Source organism: Amphiura filiformis, chromosome 13 (assembly GCF_039555335.1).
Source record: "Amphiura filiformis chromosome 13, Afil_fr2py, whole genome shotgun sequence".
In the NCBI taxonomy this organism is placed as follows: domain Eukaryota; kingdom Metazoa; phylum Echinodermata; class Ophiuroidea; order Amphilepidida; family Amphiuridae; genus Amphiura; species Amphiura filiformis.
In genome coordinates, this window is record NC_092640.1 from 17,171,120 (window position 1) to 17,189,241 (window position 18,122).

General features: G+C 36.4%; 2 protein-coding genes across 2 annotated transcripts in view; one reads left to right on the top strand and one right to left on the bottom strand.

Moving 5' to 3' along the window:
* Positions 1-18,122, top strand: part of LOC140168061 (hsp70-binding protein 1-like) — a 114,990-nt gene that overhangs the window by 5,247 nt on the left and 91,621 nt on the right. The window contains exon 2 of the mRNA XM_072191364.1: positions 5,164-5,334. Within this exon, the coding sequence (XP_072047465.1) occupies positions 5,164-5,334 (171 nt within the window). The remainder of the gene's footprint in view (positions 1-5,163; positions 5,335-18,122) is intronic.
* Positions 10,600-18,122, bottom strand: part of LOC140167207 (uncharacterized) — a 28,696-nt gene continuing 21,173 nt past the window's right edge. Inside the window, exons 5-7 of the mRNA XM_072190559.1 lie at positions 16,479-16,748; positions 13,804-13,887; positions 10,600-11,066 (exon numbers count right to left, since the gene is read on the bottom strand). Of these exons, the coding sequence (XP_072046660.1) occupies positions 10,822-11,066; positions 13,804-13,887; positions 16,479-16,748 (599 nt within the window). The 3' untranslated portion in view covers positions 10,600-10,821. The remainder of the gene's footprint in view (positions 11,067-13,803; positions 13,888-16,478; positions 16,749-18,122) is intronic.

Here is an 18,122-nt window from a genome sequence, read left to right on the forward strand (position 1 = left end):
AACAAGGGAGGGAGATTTGAATTACATTGTGAAAACCCCAGATCGTAGGAAGAAAACACAATTATGTCATGTGAACATGTTAAAGAAGTATGTGAGAGAGAAGAATCTCCAAATTGTAATCCTGTGTGTGTGGCTGTGAATTCTGACACCAGAGAAACTATAAACAGTGAGTCTGAAATTGCACATAATTCAACTGTGCAAAGCTTGCACACAGGTACATGTAGTCAACCACCTGACGTGGAATTGAATGACTATAATGTGAAATTGAAGAATTCAGATGTTTTGGCAAACATTGATGACAAAGTTTCCCATCTGCCACCAGATCATCAAGAGCAAATCAAAGCTTTGATTCAGAGAGATGAGAGTTTATTCCCAGATACACCATCAGTAACTTGTGCTGCTATGCATGATATTGATGTGAGTGACACTCCACCCATCAAGCAACATCCCTATAGGCTCAATCCTCAGAAAATGAAATGTCTCAAACAGGAGATTGATTACATGCTTGAAAATGGGATAATTGAACCGAGCAAAAGTGAGTGGTCATCACCATGCATAATGGTCCCAAAACCTGATGGCTCATTTAGAGTTGTGGCAGACATGAGACAAGTCAACAAGTGTTCCAAAACAGACTCATATCCAATCCCTAGGATAGACGATTGTATAGATAGGGTTGGAAACGCCAAATATGTCAGTAAGTTTGATTTACTCAAGGGATATTGGCAGGTGCCTTTAACAGACAGAGCAAAAGAGATATCTGCCTTTTGCACACCATTTTCGTTGTATCAGTATCGAGTCATGCCATTTGGGTTAAAAATGCGCCTGCCACATTCCAAAGAATGGTCAACAATCTAGTATCAGACATTGACAATTGCGAAGCCTACGTAGATGATTTGATTATTCACACGGAAACATGGCCAGAGCATTTGGCAGCACTCGATATGCTATTCAGAAGGTTATCAGAGGCAAACCTGACCATAAATCTCCTCAAGAGTGAATTTTGTCATGCAACAGTGAAGTATCTAGGTCATGAAGTTGGTATGGGTAAAGTGAGGCCATTGCAGGCAAAGGTAGAAGCCATTGAGAAATATCCCCACCAAAAGGGAAGAAAGACTTGATGCGGTTTCTTGGCATGGTGGGCTACTACAGGAAGTTTTGCTCAAATTTCTCCACCATAGCCAGCCCCTTGACCAATCTTTTCAAGAAAGATACAAGATTCGTGTGGTCTGATGAATGCAACGATGCATTTCAAAAGATTAAGGCAATCATGATCAGTTCACCTGTTTTGCTTGCCCCTGATTTTGACAAACAATTCAAATTGGCTGTGGATGCTAGTGATGTGGGATGTGGTGCTATGCTGTTTCAAGAAGGTCCTGATAGTATTGACCACCCTGTGTGCTATTACTCCAAAAAGTTCAACAAGCACCAGCGAAATTACAGCACTGTAGAAAAGGAGTGCCTTGGGTTGATTCTGGCGGTTCAGCATTTTGAAGTGTACCTTAGCGCCGCTGCATTCCCCATCCTGGTATTCACTGACCACAACCCACTGACCTTCTTACACAAATTAAAGAACAAAAACAGACGCATCATGAGATGGTCCATTTTCCTCCAGGAATTTGACCTCCACATTCAGCATATTGCTGGGAAGGACAATGTCATCCCAGATGCTCTTTCAAGAGCATATTAAGTGTACATACTTTGTGTACCTTCAATAAAAGGACACAGGATTTTCTGATGTTAAAATGTATGTACATCAATATTGAATATAATAGTGCCTGGTTGAATTATGTCACAATGTTAGTTAAAATGTGACTTATGAAAACATTGTGTGGTGAAAAAAGTGTGTTTGAAATATTGTTTTGAAAGTGTAATAATCACCAGTTCAGGAAATGGTGATTCATTTAATTCAAAAAACTTAATTTCCATGAAAATTAAGAAAAGGTTATTTCGACACCACAGAATTTATGTATGGAAATTTTGATCAGTATATTTTTGGTTGAAAATTTTGGGTGTTATGAAAAACTTGTGAAAAATGAGTTGGTTACAATTTAACTAGTTCTTACACTGTAAAACTTGTAGTGTAAATTACTTTGAAGTAACTTTAGATGATTTAAAAATTTCAGTAAAAAGTATGTAAAGAAATCTTTTGAGAAGATTTCTTTCCTTTAAGGGGGGTGGTGTTACGCCCTTGACCCTTGTCATGCCAGTTGATTGAAGTTGGTTATTATATTATATGATTGTGCAAGGAAAACTTATATAAAAGTAATCATAAAGAAAGAATGATCTTAATTGGTGCCAAGGTGATAACTTAGTAGTACACCCTCTATATGGATAATTTACAACAACCAGAGGGCAGCAGATATTCTCTATGGATGAGTTACAGCAACCAGAGGGCAGCAGACTCTTACTTTGCATATCAATGAGAAGTAGACTCTAATTTGCATATTCATAAGGAGATATGACGTCATGATACAAAAAACTCTGGAATAGGAGGACTGACAAAATGGATGTCATCGTGTGATAGGTGACATAATTTACGGGAGACAAATGTCTCCAGATTTGGCAGTGAATGCCATCCTAATGGACATCAAGAGTTTGTCATGTTAACCACAAACTCTCCTGGACTCACTTCTGTGTGCTTGAATGGTAGGATGACTTTATTATAATGCAGATTTAAGAAGATATTGAATCACAGTTCCAGCGTCAAGAAGCTTAACATGAACAGCAAGTAATGTGGTAACTACAATTCAAGCTTCAATGAGCGCTCCACCGTGATCACTTTAAAGTACTCTGGAACTCTGAATATTCACTAAAACCTTGCACCATCAAAGCTATAAAGATTTATTAAGTAACTAAATCAGTAATTGCATTGTTTTATTGTTTATGTAACAACTTTGATCTGTTACGTTAATACAACGTTTGGTGATATTAAACACCATAGAATATATATATTGGTCACAGATACTTCAATTAATGTGTCGTTTTGGGTGGTTTTGTTTCAATTGATTACAAGTCAGTGAGCCAGGCTTATAACAATTCTCAACAAGTTTTTCCATGAAAGTACCTCTGGCCCTAGTAGAAGTAAAAACGGATAATATGGCCAGAGTTCTAGGATTAACTAAGACTAAGTCAGTACAAGTTTATCTTTTGCAAAATTCATTTGACGATTTTATTTTAGCGCAGTTTATTGTGTAAACATGAAGTCAGGTTCTGATCAGTTAGTAACTACAAATTTCGAACGTTTGATGAGTTGTAGAAGGTGCCATAGGGTGTCTTCAGTGTTAATTATTTTCATTATAAATGTCGCAAAATATTAATATTGACAATAATTAACAACCTGTTTGACCTCTCCATATTCATACATTGCTCACCTGTGTTTTCATATCATATTTTACTCGAGAACTCTAGCTTCGAATTTGCACACGATAGTTACGCATTCGATGCTAGAGTACTTTACTATGGTTTTTCGGTCGGACAGCGGTGCAATTTTTGACACCGGAGGTTATTTATTCTGTTAATGTTGAAATTTGGATGAAAGTTATTTCGATGAGTCAACTGTATCTTTTGAGCAAGATTTGCATATTTTGGATAGTCTAAAATTTTGCTGAAGTGTAATTTTAGCAACATTTTTGATGCAATCGTCTGTCGTGATCGGCTGTGTTTACTTCTGAACTTCCATTGCTTTACACAGTGTCATGCTTCAGCGAATCCGACTAGATTTTGAATACAACGGTCTCTAGCCTAGAATGTGAAGCTATCGGTGAGCAAATTCTTGGCTAGAGTTCTCGAGCAAATCATATTTTGTGGTAAAAAATGATTACAAATGTGTAATTTTCAATCATTTTTGGAGCAACAATTTCTTCGAACCGACGGCTAAGTGTGTATGTCAATGCACATTAAACGCATGTAAACACATACACAGCACCTGTTGGAACTCCTGGTCGGAGCCGGGAGTTTCAATTATTGGAACTGGGTTCTGATTGGCTAGTTGAAACATGTCATCATCAACACATCAGCATCTCATTTGCCAATCAATCACGTGACGCAGGTTTAGAGTGTCTTCAGGCTGGCCGGTGGCAACATAGCACTGATTGAATTCAGTGCCATGGGCTTAAAGCACAGATGGAGGGCACACATGCAGCTGATTCAGGGAGATTGTTCCACACACAAATTGTCCTTGGAAAGAATGAATAGTTGTACATGTACATGTAGACATCTATAGTTTCACTGGGCTGGCGATAACACAGGGGATGGTTATGCCAGATGGAGGATGTGATGCACTGGTAACATGGAGGCAGGTGAATTCAACATTTTCAGCTAACTGTAACACAAATTGTCTTAGCTTTCTCAAATTTTTGGGAAATTTTCAAAATTTTGGCTACAGTGAGGCAAAATTGAGCTATTTCCCAAATAAAATTTTGAAAAAGGACCCATCCGTATACCAAAATTGGCCTAGGGAAGAGGTCCTTGATATACCAAAAGCCTGAAAATGCTATTCACGTTTGTGGCATGTCTCTGTTAATGTTATATGGTCATTTGTAGGCCTACTGAGTACCCCAGGACAAAAGACCACCAAGAAATCATCTCATTTTATGTTCTCAAGTTTAACATGTGACATGATCAAGGGGAATGAGTCGCATGTCGACCCTGGTCGAAAAAATGTTTTACATATGTTTCTAAAGAGGACATTTAGAGCTTTCAGAAACTGAAAACCCCATGTTGATATGACCGTTCTTTGTGAAGTTACATCAATTTATCAATCGCTGAAAACAACATAAAACAAAAGAATTTTTACACTTTCTTTGCCAATATCTCAAAATCAATATTAGCAACATCCGACTCATTTCCCTTGATCATGTCACATATATGCATACGACACACACCTACCAGTATTGGAATTTAGCATTTTTTTATGTGTAGCAAAATTTGCTTTCATTACTTTTCTCTTGGTACATTCACATACTTCAGTGTGTACATGTAAGTCTATGTGGCATAAAAATGCTACTCAACTCCAAAATTGTGTAGCAAATTGATAAAATTGTGTAGCATTTCGCTAAGCAATTTCAGCTATTTCCAACGCTGACACCTACCACCCCCTCTAAAAATGTCGAAAGAATTGATGACCTTTGCAGCTTTGCATGGTATCATGTTTATCTTTTGCAGATGGCAAGCACAGGAGGACACGGTTCTGGTGATGATCCAGGTGATAAAAGACCACCAAGAAATCTTCAAGATGTTCTCAAGTATGCGATAGAACACACACCAACCACACAGGATGAGGAGGGAGGCGAGTCAGAAGGGGGTAACCATGGTAATCAGGAATCTGCAGCTGAGGTAAGCCAACAATCCTAGAATTACACCCATTTGCAAGAACCTTTTCGCAGTGCCCAATTTGGCACAGTTTACAACGTAAATATAAAGTCGGGGTGTGATTGGCTAATTGTATCACATCATCACATCAGCACCTGCGTAATATTGCTTAAGGCAGGTGTGACGTAGTTCCTTTTACGCTATCAGTCAGCAGCCGTGCAAAATATCTTTGCAAAAACCTGTAAGAGAGTTTGTCATTGGGCTATTCCAGAAATTAATGGTAACCCATGTCAATTTATACCATTAAAAAATTGGAATCCCATGTCTTCTTTAGGTTTTAAAAAGAACATGATTTTGTGGAAGAATAAGGTCATGTGTTCCTTGGGGATGTATTGTATGGATTTCTGCTGGAAGAACCCATTTAGGATTGACCAATGCATCTTGAACTGCAAGGATGGTGGAATTTAAAGACATTTATGATTTTGGTCAAATTTATATTTTGTTATTTTTTCCCAAATATAATTACCGGTACATAATATTAGTAGTAACAACTGTCAATGAGGTTGTCTGATCATTTTATGCCAAAATAGTGAGGTACTGTAAAAGTAGAAATTTTCGCGAGGTTTTTATTTTTGCGAATTTCTCGAGTGGACATAAAATCGCGAAAATAACCTTTTGCATTAGGTTTCTATTTTTATCAATATCAAAACCGCAAAATTTAATTCTCGCGCAATTGACAAAATCTTCAAAATTGCAAAAATATCTTCTCGCAAAAATATAGACTTTTACAGTAACATGAAAGAAAACCACTTACCCACTTATTGTAATTGTGGATCTCGTTGGGGGAATTGGGAATGAAACCGAGGATCCTCGGTAAATACTCTAGATTTTACTGTCATTAAAACACTTAGGCTTAGTCTTTCACATGGTATTTTAGTACACCATTGAGCATTATAATCATGCAAAAGTAGAAATTCAAAAAGCCACATTATGGCTTTAAGTTATCAAAGGTTTAATTACAAAATGTACATGCATGCATGACCCGATCATTAATGTGACAGATATCTGGACATTCCTCTGAAGAAGACTGATAGCAACAGCAACAGATGACAAATTTGGGAATAAACATTTTGTATTGAGATCAAGTTTAATTTTCTAAAAATATCATCTTCATAGCCAGTTCTACAGATATTTATGTGGCTCAAAATAAGCTAAGGTGTCATAAAAGTGTAACACACAATTATTTTTCCAGCTCTTTTCTTTTGGTCTCCAACCAGGTTTAAATTATAGTATGCACATATATCGTTCATAATACACTAAAAGAAAGATAAGTTATAGACCATTTACTTCACAAATTTAATTTTCTAGCCCTTTACATGCGACGTTATATTTGACAGACACAATTTTGATGATTTTCTGCAATCAAATAAAAATTTATAAAGTATTACATAAGGTATTTTGTGGTTATTTAGGTGTAGGACCTACAGCAACTGATTGTGGAAAAAAATGTGTCCAAATATTACAATAAGGAGGATAAATTGTTATAAATAAAATATGTGTGTCTGTCAAGCCATAACATACATAAGATGTCTGTCAAATGTAACATACAGAATAATAATTTGGCAAAACAGTAGTTCAAGATGGGAAATTGAATAAAGATCACATGCAGTTTATAAATCACATGTTTTAAAACACTTTTATAAACTCTAAACTATCATCATAATGTAAACATCAAGTGATTTTTAATTTTTTTAAACGTTTGCGTATGTTACTTTTGACAGACACACACAAATCTTGCGTACAAACTTGCGTACAAATGTTTGACAGACAACACTTAACAATGGATTGTGTCATCAAAAAGCTTCTCCTCACAAAGTGATAGTGCCACAAAGCTAGGTGGAGCTAAATGCTATGTCATGTAGCATAATTAGCTGTATCACCCTAGTTTAGCAGGAATTACAGCACCGTCTTGCGTATGTTACTATTTGACAGACATTTCAAGAAAAATTTTAAAATTGTTATATGTTCAAAAAGATGGCAGCCACTTACAAATTGATTATAATATGGAGAAATGAAGTTATTTACAATAGATTTACCCTTTAGTTTATGCTTCAAGTCTTTGTTTATAAAAAACTGAGGGACTTCAAAATCAATCAAAAGTTTGACAGACAATAGTAACATACGCAAGGCAAACTTTTAAATCCTTTTTTTGATCTGTTAAGGGCTGGGGTATGAGCGTTTGGACAGTATTTATTTTGGGACATTAGAGCACATCAGACATATCGAATTGCATTCTGAATACTGAAGAATGTCATTCTGATATCAAATAATTTTGATTTTTGAAATTCGCAATTTAATACACATTTTATGGCAAATCATTAAAATTGATATTTTTGATATTTAACAGTACTTGAAGTAAACTTTATAAATCTGATGATTTATACTTAAAGTGCATGTAGGTGGGATGAAAAAGCCCGACGATCAATTGAAAATTTTGACCTTCAGTATTGAAGATATGGATTTTTTCCCCAAAACACCAAAAAAAAATTAGGTCTTTTGGGAAAAAATCCATATCTTCAATATGAAAGGTCAAAATTTTCAATTGACCGTCGGCTTTTCCTCCCTGCTACATACACTTTAAGAATATATCATTAGATTTATATAATTTACTTCAAGGACTGTTTTATATCAAAAATGTGGAAAATATCAAATTTTTATAATTTGTCATAAAATTTGTATTATATTGTGATTTTCAAAAATGAAAATTATTTGATATCAGAAAGACATGCTTCAGATTCAGAATGCAATTCGACAGGTCTGAGGTGCTCTCATGTCCCACAAAAAATACTGTAAACGTTAATAACGCTCATTTTGGATCCCTTAACTTATAATTCATAATGCCTCTTTCTGTTTTTTTGATTGGTTTACTGCACCATTTTGGGAAACAGGTCACATGAATTTCTATAAGGATCCATAAAAAAAATTAAAAGCTGTTGAAAAAGGCGTCTCTTGGCATGTTACAAATAAAAGTGTAAAAATAGCCATTTTTACAGCTATTTTTTTTTCTTTATTATTATTTAGAGTGAAAGGATTTTACTTAAATTGTGTATGCTATGTCTTTACTACCTAAACTTGCCACTAAACTAGCAAATATTCCATTTCTATAATTATTATTTTTAAAAAAAGATGTCAAAATATATGGCTATAATATGACACCTTAGCATATTTTGAGCCATATACATTAAACAGGGTTGTTTGATTTAAATCACACCGATTTATTGATTTAAATCGCGATTTAAATCACTTGATTTAAATCACTGACTTAAATCAACTTTTTCCATTTCTTACCATTTTTGATTAATGTAAGTTAATTTCTTTGTTAAATTGACTTTATTGAATTTATTTCATTCCTAATGTTTCTACAACGTTTGGATACAATTAAAATACCTCTATGAATATTTATTGCTAAAAAATTCATCTTCAAGGTACAGAATTCAACAGGTTTTTTCCCATGATTTTACCAAATTTTTTCGTTGAAATTTTCACATGTAAAAACATGGTTTGATTTTGTTTGTAAATACCTGGTAGGATTGTGCATATATGACTAGCATTCCACTGGTACTCTTTTGACTTTATCATGGGGTATAGCAGTTCTTGAAATATAAAAAAATCCGATTTAAATAAAAAAATCTGATTTTTAAATTCTTTTTTTTTAATAAATCAAAAAAAAAAATCAATAAATCAACAACCCTGACATTAAACTTATTTGCATCTGGACCACCATTAGGCTATTCAGTGTCGGACTTATTTTGAAACATTTGCAATTTTTACCGAAAACTTTATTTAGATGATGTTCTTATATGATGTTAGCATATGTTTACATTGTAAGAATTGCTATACACACTGAAATTTGTGTAGCAGGTTGTCCAAAATAGGGAGCATTTTGCTTCACTACACCAGGTAAATCCAAAGCTGAGACTATTCCAGCTGAAATCTGTACAGTATACCCCCTATGGAGACATTACCTTAATCTCCCACACTGGGGGTGTAGATTTCAAATGAAGGTACCCATTCAGGTAACCCCATTTGAAATTCACACTCTCTGTGTGGGAGATTAAGGTCACATCTTCTTTAGGGGGTGTATGGATTTCAACTGGTCTGCAATAGCCCATTTTAGTACGGCCGGCGTCGACCCGACATGTCAACATCAAAAAAAAAATTCTAAAAAAATAAAAAAAAATTTCAATTTTCAAAAAATATTTTTGGCCAGAAAAGCAAGTTATAGGCCCAAAATTACTTGTTATTCAAGGTTGGAAACCAGAGAAATACTGCTACTAAAAAAAAAAAGCCAATTTTTTTTACAAAGTTGGGTAACGTTGTACATTTTGATTACCTTTGCTTCTATTGAACAGTCAGGGACACATTGAATTAGTATGCATTGCTAGTTGTTCAATAGAAGCAAAAGTAATTAACTTTATCCAACTTTGAAAAAAAAATGGCATTTTTTTTGGAGTAACACTAACAGTATTTCTCTGGTTTCCTACCATGAATAACAAGTCATTTTGGGCCTATAACTTGCTTTTTCTGGCCAAAAATATTTTTTGAAAATTAAAAAAAAATTTTTTTTTTTATTTATTTATTTTTTTTATTGTCGACACACTGTCTACGTTGGTATACAAATTATATCGACATGTCAACATTAAAAAACGGTGCCGACGCCAGCCCTACATTTTAGTAATCCACATTACATGCCAGGTTACTAATATTTTACTTGTAGTTCACCTCATCTGTTGCAAAAGCTGCATTTTAATGGCTGGGTTGAAAATTGCATATATTCAAACATACAAGTTGTATACGCTGACCAAAGTAAATCATTTTACATTTTGTGGTGTGATCAAGCAAAATCAGTCTGAAGTCAGACATATTCAATTTTCGGTGTCTTATAGGATTATAAACAGCATTTACAAAGCTACATTTTGCAGAAAACCCCATAGAATTTGTACAACCTGTTCAAAAGATGTGAGCAGTTTTAGAGTTTCCAAAACAATAGGAAACAAAAGAAAATACTTCCATGTTTGGCTATATTCTCAAAATCATTATTTCTGACTTCCGACTGATTTTGCTTTTTAAAGATCACATCACATATATGACAAATGCAGATCAGCCTTTGCCTAAGACACTTGCTACAGGAGAACATTATTTTTAAAACATTACATTTTCAAATAGAAAGTCAAATTCTTACTTAGAATTTAGGCATTTTCGTATCCTTTCTTTTGATGGAATTTTTTATTTACGTACACCACAAATGTTTGTGGCACATCTATTCAAAGTGCAGGAGCAATTATTTTAATAACCAGAATTCTGTAGAACCCACACAGCCACGGTTGCAATGTTATATCAGATAGCATATTACTATCCAGTATACACCAGCATCAAATGCTGTGGATATTAGCTTTATCATTCTGGAGAGGATTGGTTGATTGATCGGTCGATGATTGATTGCTTGCCCATTTAGCAATTAAACAATGTGGCTAGTGTTTCCTCATCTTTGTCCACGATGTCCATCGGACACCGAACATAGAGAGGCTGAAAGCTTCTGATGACGGGCATCCTATGAATCTTCCCGATTGTAACTCTGGAACAACGGCATATGTCACGCTTATCTATGTTAAGCACCCAACGCAACTCATTGTTGAACTCCGGAACAGTCTCTCTGTTCAGATAACACAGAATCTTTGTTGTGTTGGTCAGAAGAGCTATGAAGTAAGAATTGAAGAATAAAACAATGAATTTGCATTTATCCAAAACAACCTCTATTCATCCCAGGGTTCGCAGGTTTTGCCACAGGTGGAGAAAAACCGTAGTTGGCAAAAACAGTTTTGGCCGGCAAAAATTGCAAAAACTAAACAAGTGACAAATAGTTCATTTTTTTTTCATCTCAAAACAAATGATTGAGTTACAAAAATACTTTCCTGAGTGTATTAAAGGTCCGTAACCCGATCGACAGCATCATCCCCGATTTTTTTCATTGTTGATGAGGTTTTGGTATCACATAATAGATACTATTTTTTCTCATTACGGCCACGCTGCGTTTTGAACTCGCCACCCAAAAATGGTGGTGTTGTTACGCTTTTCCAAATCGAGACTCGTTCAAATTGTTATATCTCTGCTTAAACAAAAGGTATTGAAGTGTGTTTGGTGTCATGTTGTAGCTAAATGTGTGCCCTAAAAGACCTCCAAAGGAGAATTGTTTATCTGCTAAGATAGTGGAGTTAGAGTTGTTTGAGTTCAGAATGACCGAGGTGGGGGATGAGGCGGTGGCGGATGAGGCGGTGGCGGTATGTGCAAAGTCTATGGGAAATAAAGATTTTGTGTGTGCGCGTTGAATCAACTGATCATATCTTTGCATCCATATGGGCTACAGACATGGTTAAGAGCTCTTTTGAAAGATTATTTATTCTGCTAATTGTTTTTAATCATTTTGAACTCTTTATGATTGGTTTAGTCTATGAAATGCAAACTTTTATGTGCAAAACTACCTGTTTTCATATTAAACACTGTAGTAAGCAATGCGGATGTCTTCAAAATCTAAAAGTTGCCCTAAATTTTTAATTACTTATCCTATCATAGTCAAAGTTTACATTTTCTGAGAGGAAATTTGATGAGGAATCTAAATATGGACTTACTTTTTTTTGTATGGGTTAGGCGTAAAATGTTTCAGTTCAAAATATGTTGAATTGTAAAAAAATTTGAACATATTTTGGGACACCCTGTATTCGAGATTACCAAACAGCTGTGATTTTTTTCTTCCAAAATCAGTGGGCTCCCCCTAACCTCTAACCAAATCAATGTTGTTTACTTTCAGTTTATAACTGCAAGTTAGTAATAAGCAATGCATCAAGTGACCCATTTTTTATTTGGATTTTTTTTATTCCACCCTGTATAACTTCAAGGTCACCCTGTACAATGAGTTGAAATGTGTATATTTAAATTGCTTATGCCTTCAGCTTTCCAAAAATGTATACTTTTGCTAATTTAGGGTTGATAGTTGTGGAGATATTCTAATTTGAAACTTGATCGGTGTAAAAATTCATAATATTTGTGATGTAACGCCAAGGGTGGCGAGTTCAAAACACGTGGCCTTACTATCCTGAAATTTGACGCTCCAAGTCGATGTATTTCCGGAGAAATCATGAATCACAGCGGTTTTTACAGGTATACCAGTTTGTAAACAATGGTAAATACTTTGGAATTCTGGGAGGGAATTATGAAGCGAAATATCAGTCACCGCAAGGCGGTAAAGCGCCGTATATAGTTATGAAAACGGCAACGGAAAGCGTGGTGTGCTAAATAGCTCAATTGACTAGCGCGTTTGTTTTTACCGAGAGGTACCGGTTCAAAACCCGGTCTCGGAAGGGTTTTTTTCCTCTCCATTTTACCCAAACTTTTTTTATATTCATTTGAAATGTACATATTGCAAGGGGAAATATATTTTGTTTCCTTTTTTTTTGAAATGTTTACGAAAAAAAACACATTTTCCGTTCAATACGGGCCGGGCATTGTACAGCATGTCAGCATTCGTCATTGCCTGCCCAGAATGCAATTCACGTATACCAAGGTATTGGATTGCAAATTTGGATATTTATTCACATTTACGCTGAAAATGCTCTCGTTTTTTCACAAAGCAGCATAAAGGAGGCGATATTTGATATTATTATGTAATTTTAAAGACAATCCATATCCAAAACCAATAGGGTTACCCCCCTTTAAACAAAGCCCGATTTTGTAATAATAAGTAAAATGTTAAGAAATAAAAGGCATGGGTTTTCGTTGCTAACTATATGCATTTAACTGAAAAGTGGCATATTAAATTCAAAACTTTTTTATTTTAAGGACTTGATGAGACAAAAAAATATGTTGTATGATTCATTGAAAGCTGTGTGTTACAGTTTATGAGCTTTTCTGTGTTCCTTTTTAATATTTGACCAATGACCAACTATGTGAATTTTTGCTAGTTTTTGCCACTTTGCCGTCAAAAATCAATCTTAGATTTGCTGTGTAGTGTGTTTTAGCCCCGGAGGGGGTACTCAAGTTTGATTTTGGTAGGGGTGTGTCGCTGAGAATTTGAAAGTGGACCCATAGATATACCAAATTTTCAATAAATTTGGACCCATAGATATACCAAAATTCTAAATTTATTCCATATTGTCTTAGTTTTTACAAATTTTCCCAAATTGTTTTGGACAATTTCAAAATTTTGGCTAGATTGAGGCAAAATTGGGCTATTTTTCGAGGAAATTTAAAAAATTTTGAAAAAAGGACCCATTTATATACCAAACTTGGCTTAGAAAAAGGGGTCATTGATATACCAAAAGGCTGAAAATGCTACCCATATTTGCGGTACGTCCCCGTATGGTCATTTGTACTAAGTACCCCCTGGGGTTTTAGCATCCTATGACATACCCCAACTTTCCCACTCGTTAAAATATTTACCATTTGCGTCATTGGTAGACGATGCCATTGTGGTGGCGGAATCCATCTCTGTGGTCATCATTTGGTGGTTTGTTAACTCAGAATCTACAGACAATGAAATATTGTAAGAGGTGGGCTATTCCAGTTGTAATCCATACACCCCTTGCTGAAGGAAGACATGGACTAATCCAGACCTGCCAACTTGCATGTTTTTTCCCGTATTTCATATGGGAATTCCTATTCGTGTGTTCTACGCATTTTGACCATTGATTTAAAAAAAATCCCAAATGTTTCAAAACGGCTGCAAGTGTAGAATATAAAACACAAACCCCGATCTCGTAAGCTAGCGCATCCATGATGATTGGTGCATGGGTTTGTAAACAAATGCATTTTAACCAATCAGAACATTGCATACAAAAGCACTAGGTACCCTGCGAGAATCGTCAATGGCCACCATGAGCAGCGAGTACCAGCCCCGGGTGCCAGCAAAGACGATACATGTAGTTTTATGATCAGTTTGTGCATGGAATTTTCAAATATATGGCTTTGACTTCAAATGTCAACTCAAAGTTCCAAAAAAGATCAAAGGAAGCAATCCTTCAAACCAGAGTATTCGGTGAAATGGAAATTCATGCACAATATGTGCAATTTGTAGCGTGGATTTTCAGCATTCCTTGCACTTACAGCGGATCGTATAATTGTACATCAGCTCGTCAACGCTTGATATTTTGGAATATGCGTTTTTTCAATGAAACATACGACTTTTGGGGTTTCAGAAAACAGTTTTGTGATCTCAAAGGTTGGCAGCCGGGGTTGGCAGGTCTGTTAATTTCCCACACAGTGGGTGTAGATTTTAAATGGAGTCACCCATTCAGATAAACCCATTTGAAATTCACACCCCCTGTGTGGGAGATTATGGTCATGTCTGCCAAAGGGGGTGTATTGAATTCAACTGGAATAGCCCATTTTCACACCAGTAGACTATCTCTGCCTTCCCATCATGCCTTGTTTCAGACACCAGCACCAGAGCAGATATCTGGCACTTCCCATAATGCATTTCTCCCATTTCTATTTGATATAGTAGTGCAACATGGGTTGATAGTGACAAAATGTACCTCAATGAACAGAGCATTATCCAGATTTTGGTTGGTTTAATGTGGTCAAAAGAAAGACATTTTATTTTAGGCCTTCATTTTTCAAAATTGCAGGAGCTCTGTTAATCGCTCTCCTGAGTTTACTAAGGTGCTCAACATGGAGCTCAATCGTTTAATATCTGTATTAAAACATAGGGATTCAAGTAGTGAGGTGCTCAGTAAATCATACGCCTGGAATGTTGTTAAGGAGAGCTGTAGGAGCTCTGGTGCAATCGAGCTCCTCAAAAATGAAGGTCTGTTATTACAAGAAAGGATCAAATTTGACTGGGAAAACATGGGAAAAAAGTAAGAAAAGTAACTATTGAACGTAATTGAGAAGCTCCATGCTTAAAACTTGTGGTCCTGAAGTCAGTTCCGTAAAATGAAATCCCTAAAAATAAAAGGATGAAAATTAGAGCTCAACCAATTAAGCAGTGTCGCCGAGAGCCATTACAGGCCTGGTGGTAAAATGAACGCACCCGCACCTTTTATCAGCAATGTCGGTGCAGGACTTCATAAGTGTGTGTGGTAGGTGGGGGTTGGGGACAGCAGTGGTGTAAATTTCTTTGTGACATGAGGGAGGTTGGTGTAAAATCCTTGAACACATGTTGAAGCGGAGCAAAAGTAGCCTGTTTAGCACCAAATCAAATATGAACATTGAACTTGAAGGAGACAAATGAAAATTTACAATTTGTTCGCTAAAATATTAGCCTAAATTTGGTCAGAAACACTCATTTGCATAACATTGGCTGATGACTGCATGGACTAGGCCTACCCCAGGATTTATGCTAGGCAGGTGCTTAATTCCTCGACTAACTTTTTACTGTCTAATTGCTTCCATGAAGAAATGTGCCTGATAGAAGGGTAAAATTTTGAAAAAACTTTACACTGCATGAGTAGCTATAATCAAGATATATTTTCATCATGGTTTCCGGGTGTGGGCGTATCGTGGGGAAATGCTTTTCAAGCCTAATCTCATCGTAACATGGTAAGTGGCAAAATTCATCTCCCCCCTAAAAGAGTGTTCCCAAAATTAAGCTGCACTCCCCTAGTTTCTCGAAGTCTTCATTATATCGAGGATGATCATTGTGGCAAAAGCAGACAGTAACATAAATCCAGGGGAATATTTATTCAAAAGTGCAGGTCAAAGGATACCATCTTGTATCTTGTTAATGCACAACTCTTTTCTTTGTTTTTTACAGGCCTGCTACTCTCTTTTGTTTGCTTTTTATGGGTCGTAAAAGAGCAAAGAAAAGAGACCTTATAATGGACCCGTAAAGGCAAAGAACAGAGAATAGTGGCCGGGCCCTTAATAAGCTTGAAGTAAAGATACCATGGGCCTGTAAATGGAAGAAAAGATACCTTAGTGGGCAAAGGGCATGTAAAAAGCTAAAGTAAGTTTTCTATACTTTTTAATGGGCCCTTGAGGTCCCTTTTCTACGGGCCCATAGTAAAATATGTTTTCTTTACTTTTACGGGGGCCCTGGGTAACTCACCCCTTACCCCACCCCCTTGTCGGCGGCACTGGGCCTAATTATCCAATTAGGCATGTACTCAACCTACTATTCATAATCGCATGAATGCTTTGGTAGTTATCACAATCCAAACCAGTAATATTGAGAGGTAGTAGTGAACTTCCATTCTTGTTTATGGCCTTGACGCCATTGGCCTTATCCACAAATATGAGCTGGTCACCAAGGATCGTGATGTCGTTTATATGTACATGTATACTCGCATTGTATATATCATACTGGGTGTTTGTTTCCAGATCGTATCGTATAATGCGGGCATCCTTAGTAGGGCCCACAAAATTTGCTGCGTAAAGGACTCCTTCTATAATAATAAGAAGAAGAATGACAATAATGATCAGAATAATAATCAGAATAATTTGCATAATATTATAATGATAATTATAATATTTTAAATGGAGCTATGCCAGGCCCGTAGCCAGGATTAATTTGAGGGGTGTATGGGACCTCAAAAAGTGGACCTTTTTTGGACCTAATCCCCCTAACCCTCCTACAAAAACCTCATTATTGGCCCACTTTATGACAAAAAGTGGACCTTTTTAGCACTTTTGGTAAATTTGGGTGGGTGCATCGCACCCCCGCACCCCCCTTGGCTACGGGCCTGAGCTATGCATCCTGCACAAGAACATATACACAGTGGGGCATGATTACTCACTGCAAGAAGTAACAGAATATAATTTATATGAAAGAATAGTTAATCAACCCAAATACAATTACATTAGACTGTTTAACATAAAATTCTGGCCAGCACACACAACCCAACTAAAAAACAAAACAGTAAGAGGTAAATATGTGCCCAGCCCTCGAATTAAGGATCTGAAGGGGCACGGCAACTTTTTTAGGGCAAGTAGAAAATTGCCTTGGATTTTCACTGAAAAGGCAAGGCAGCACGGCAGTTTGTAATATTTGAAGAGGGCATCATGGCAACTGTTGAAAATTTGAGAAGGGCACCAAGGCAATTTCTCAAAAGTGAAGAAAACACACACAAACATAGATAGATGATTTTATAATGAAGGGGCAGGGCTGGGGCACCAACGGCAACTTCATAAGAGGGCATGGCAAGTGACTGCCTTGGGTAAAGGACATTTTTTGAGGGCATTACGGCAGTAGGGGTGGGCACCCACAGCAAAATGCCATGGGTGCCGACTGCCGTGGGTTAATTCGAGGGCTGTATGTGCCAGTGTGGTGTGGGACTCGAACCCACAACTTTCCCTTTACTAGTTTGATGCCCTAATATAAGAGACACTTTTCGGATAAAACTGGGGAGTAGGAATGTAAACGTTACATGGTCATAACTTAAACTTAGCTTACTTTATTTATTATAATGCGCCTTTTCCTTTTTCCTGTGGCTACAAAGCGCAACAACAACAACAACAAAAACAGAACAGCAAACATGATCAAATACAGAAAACAAAGCCAACAATATTATGGAAAAAGATATGTCTTGATGATAAGAGTAGCAGCATAGAGGCCTTGCATGTGACGTATCATCCCGTAAATATGGCGGACTACCGTACTCAAATGCATTCAACAAAAGCATGATTGCAATCTACCGTGACAGTTAAGTCTCACACACATAACCCTGCACTACGATCAAATAGGTTGATGACAACATTTGATTGAATGGACTGCACTCCGCCATAACTACGGTGAAGGACACCGGCTCAAATCCTTTGTT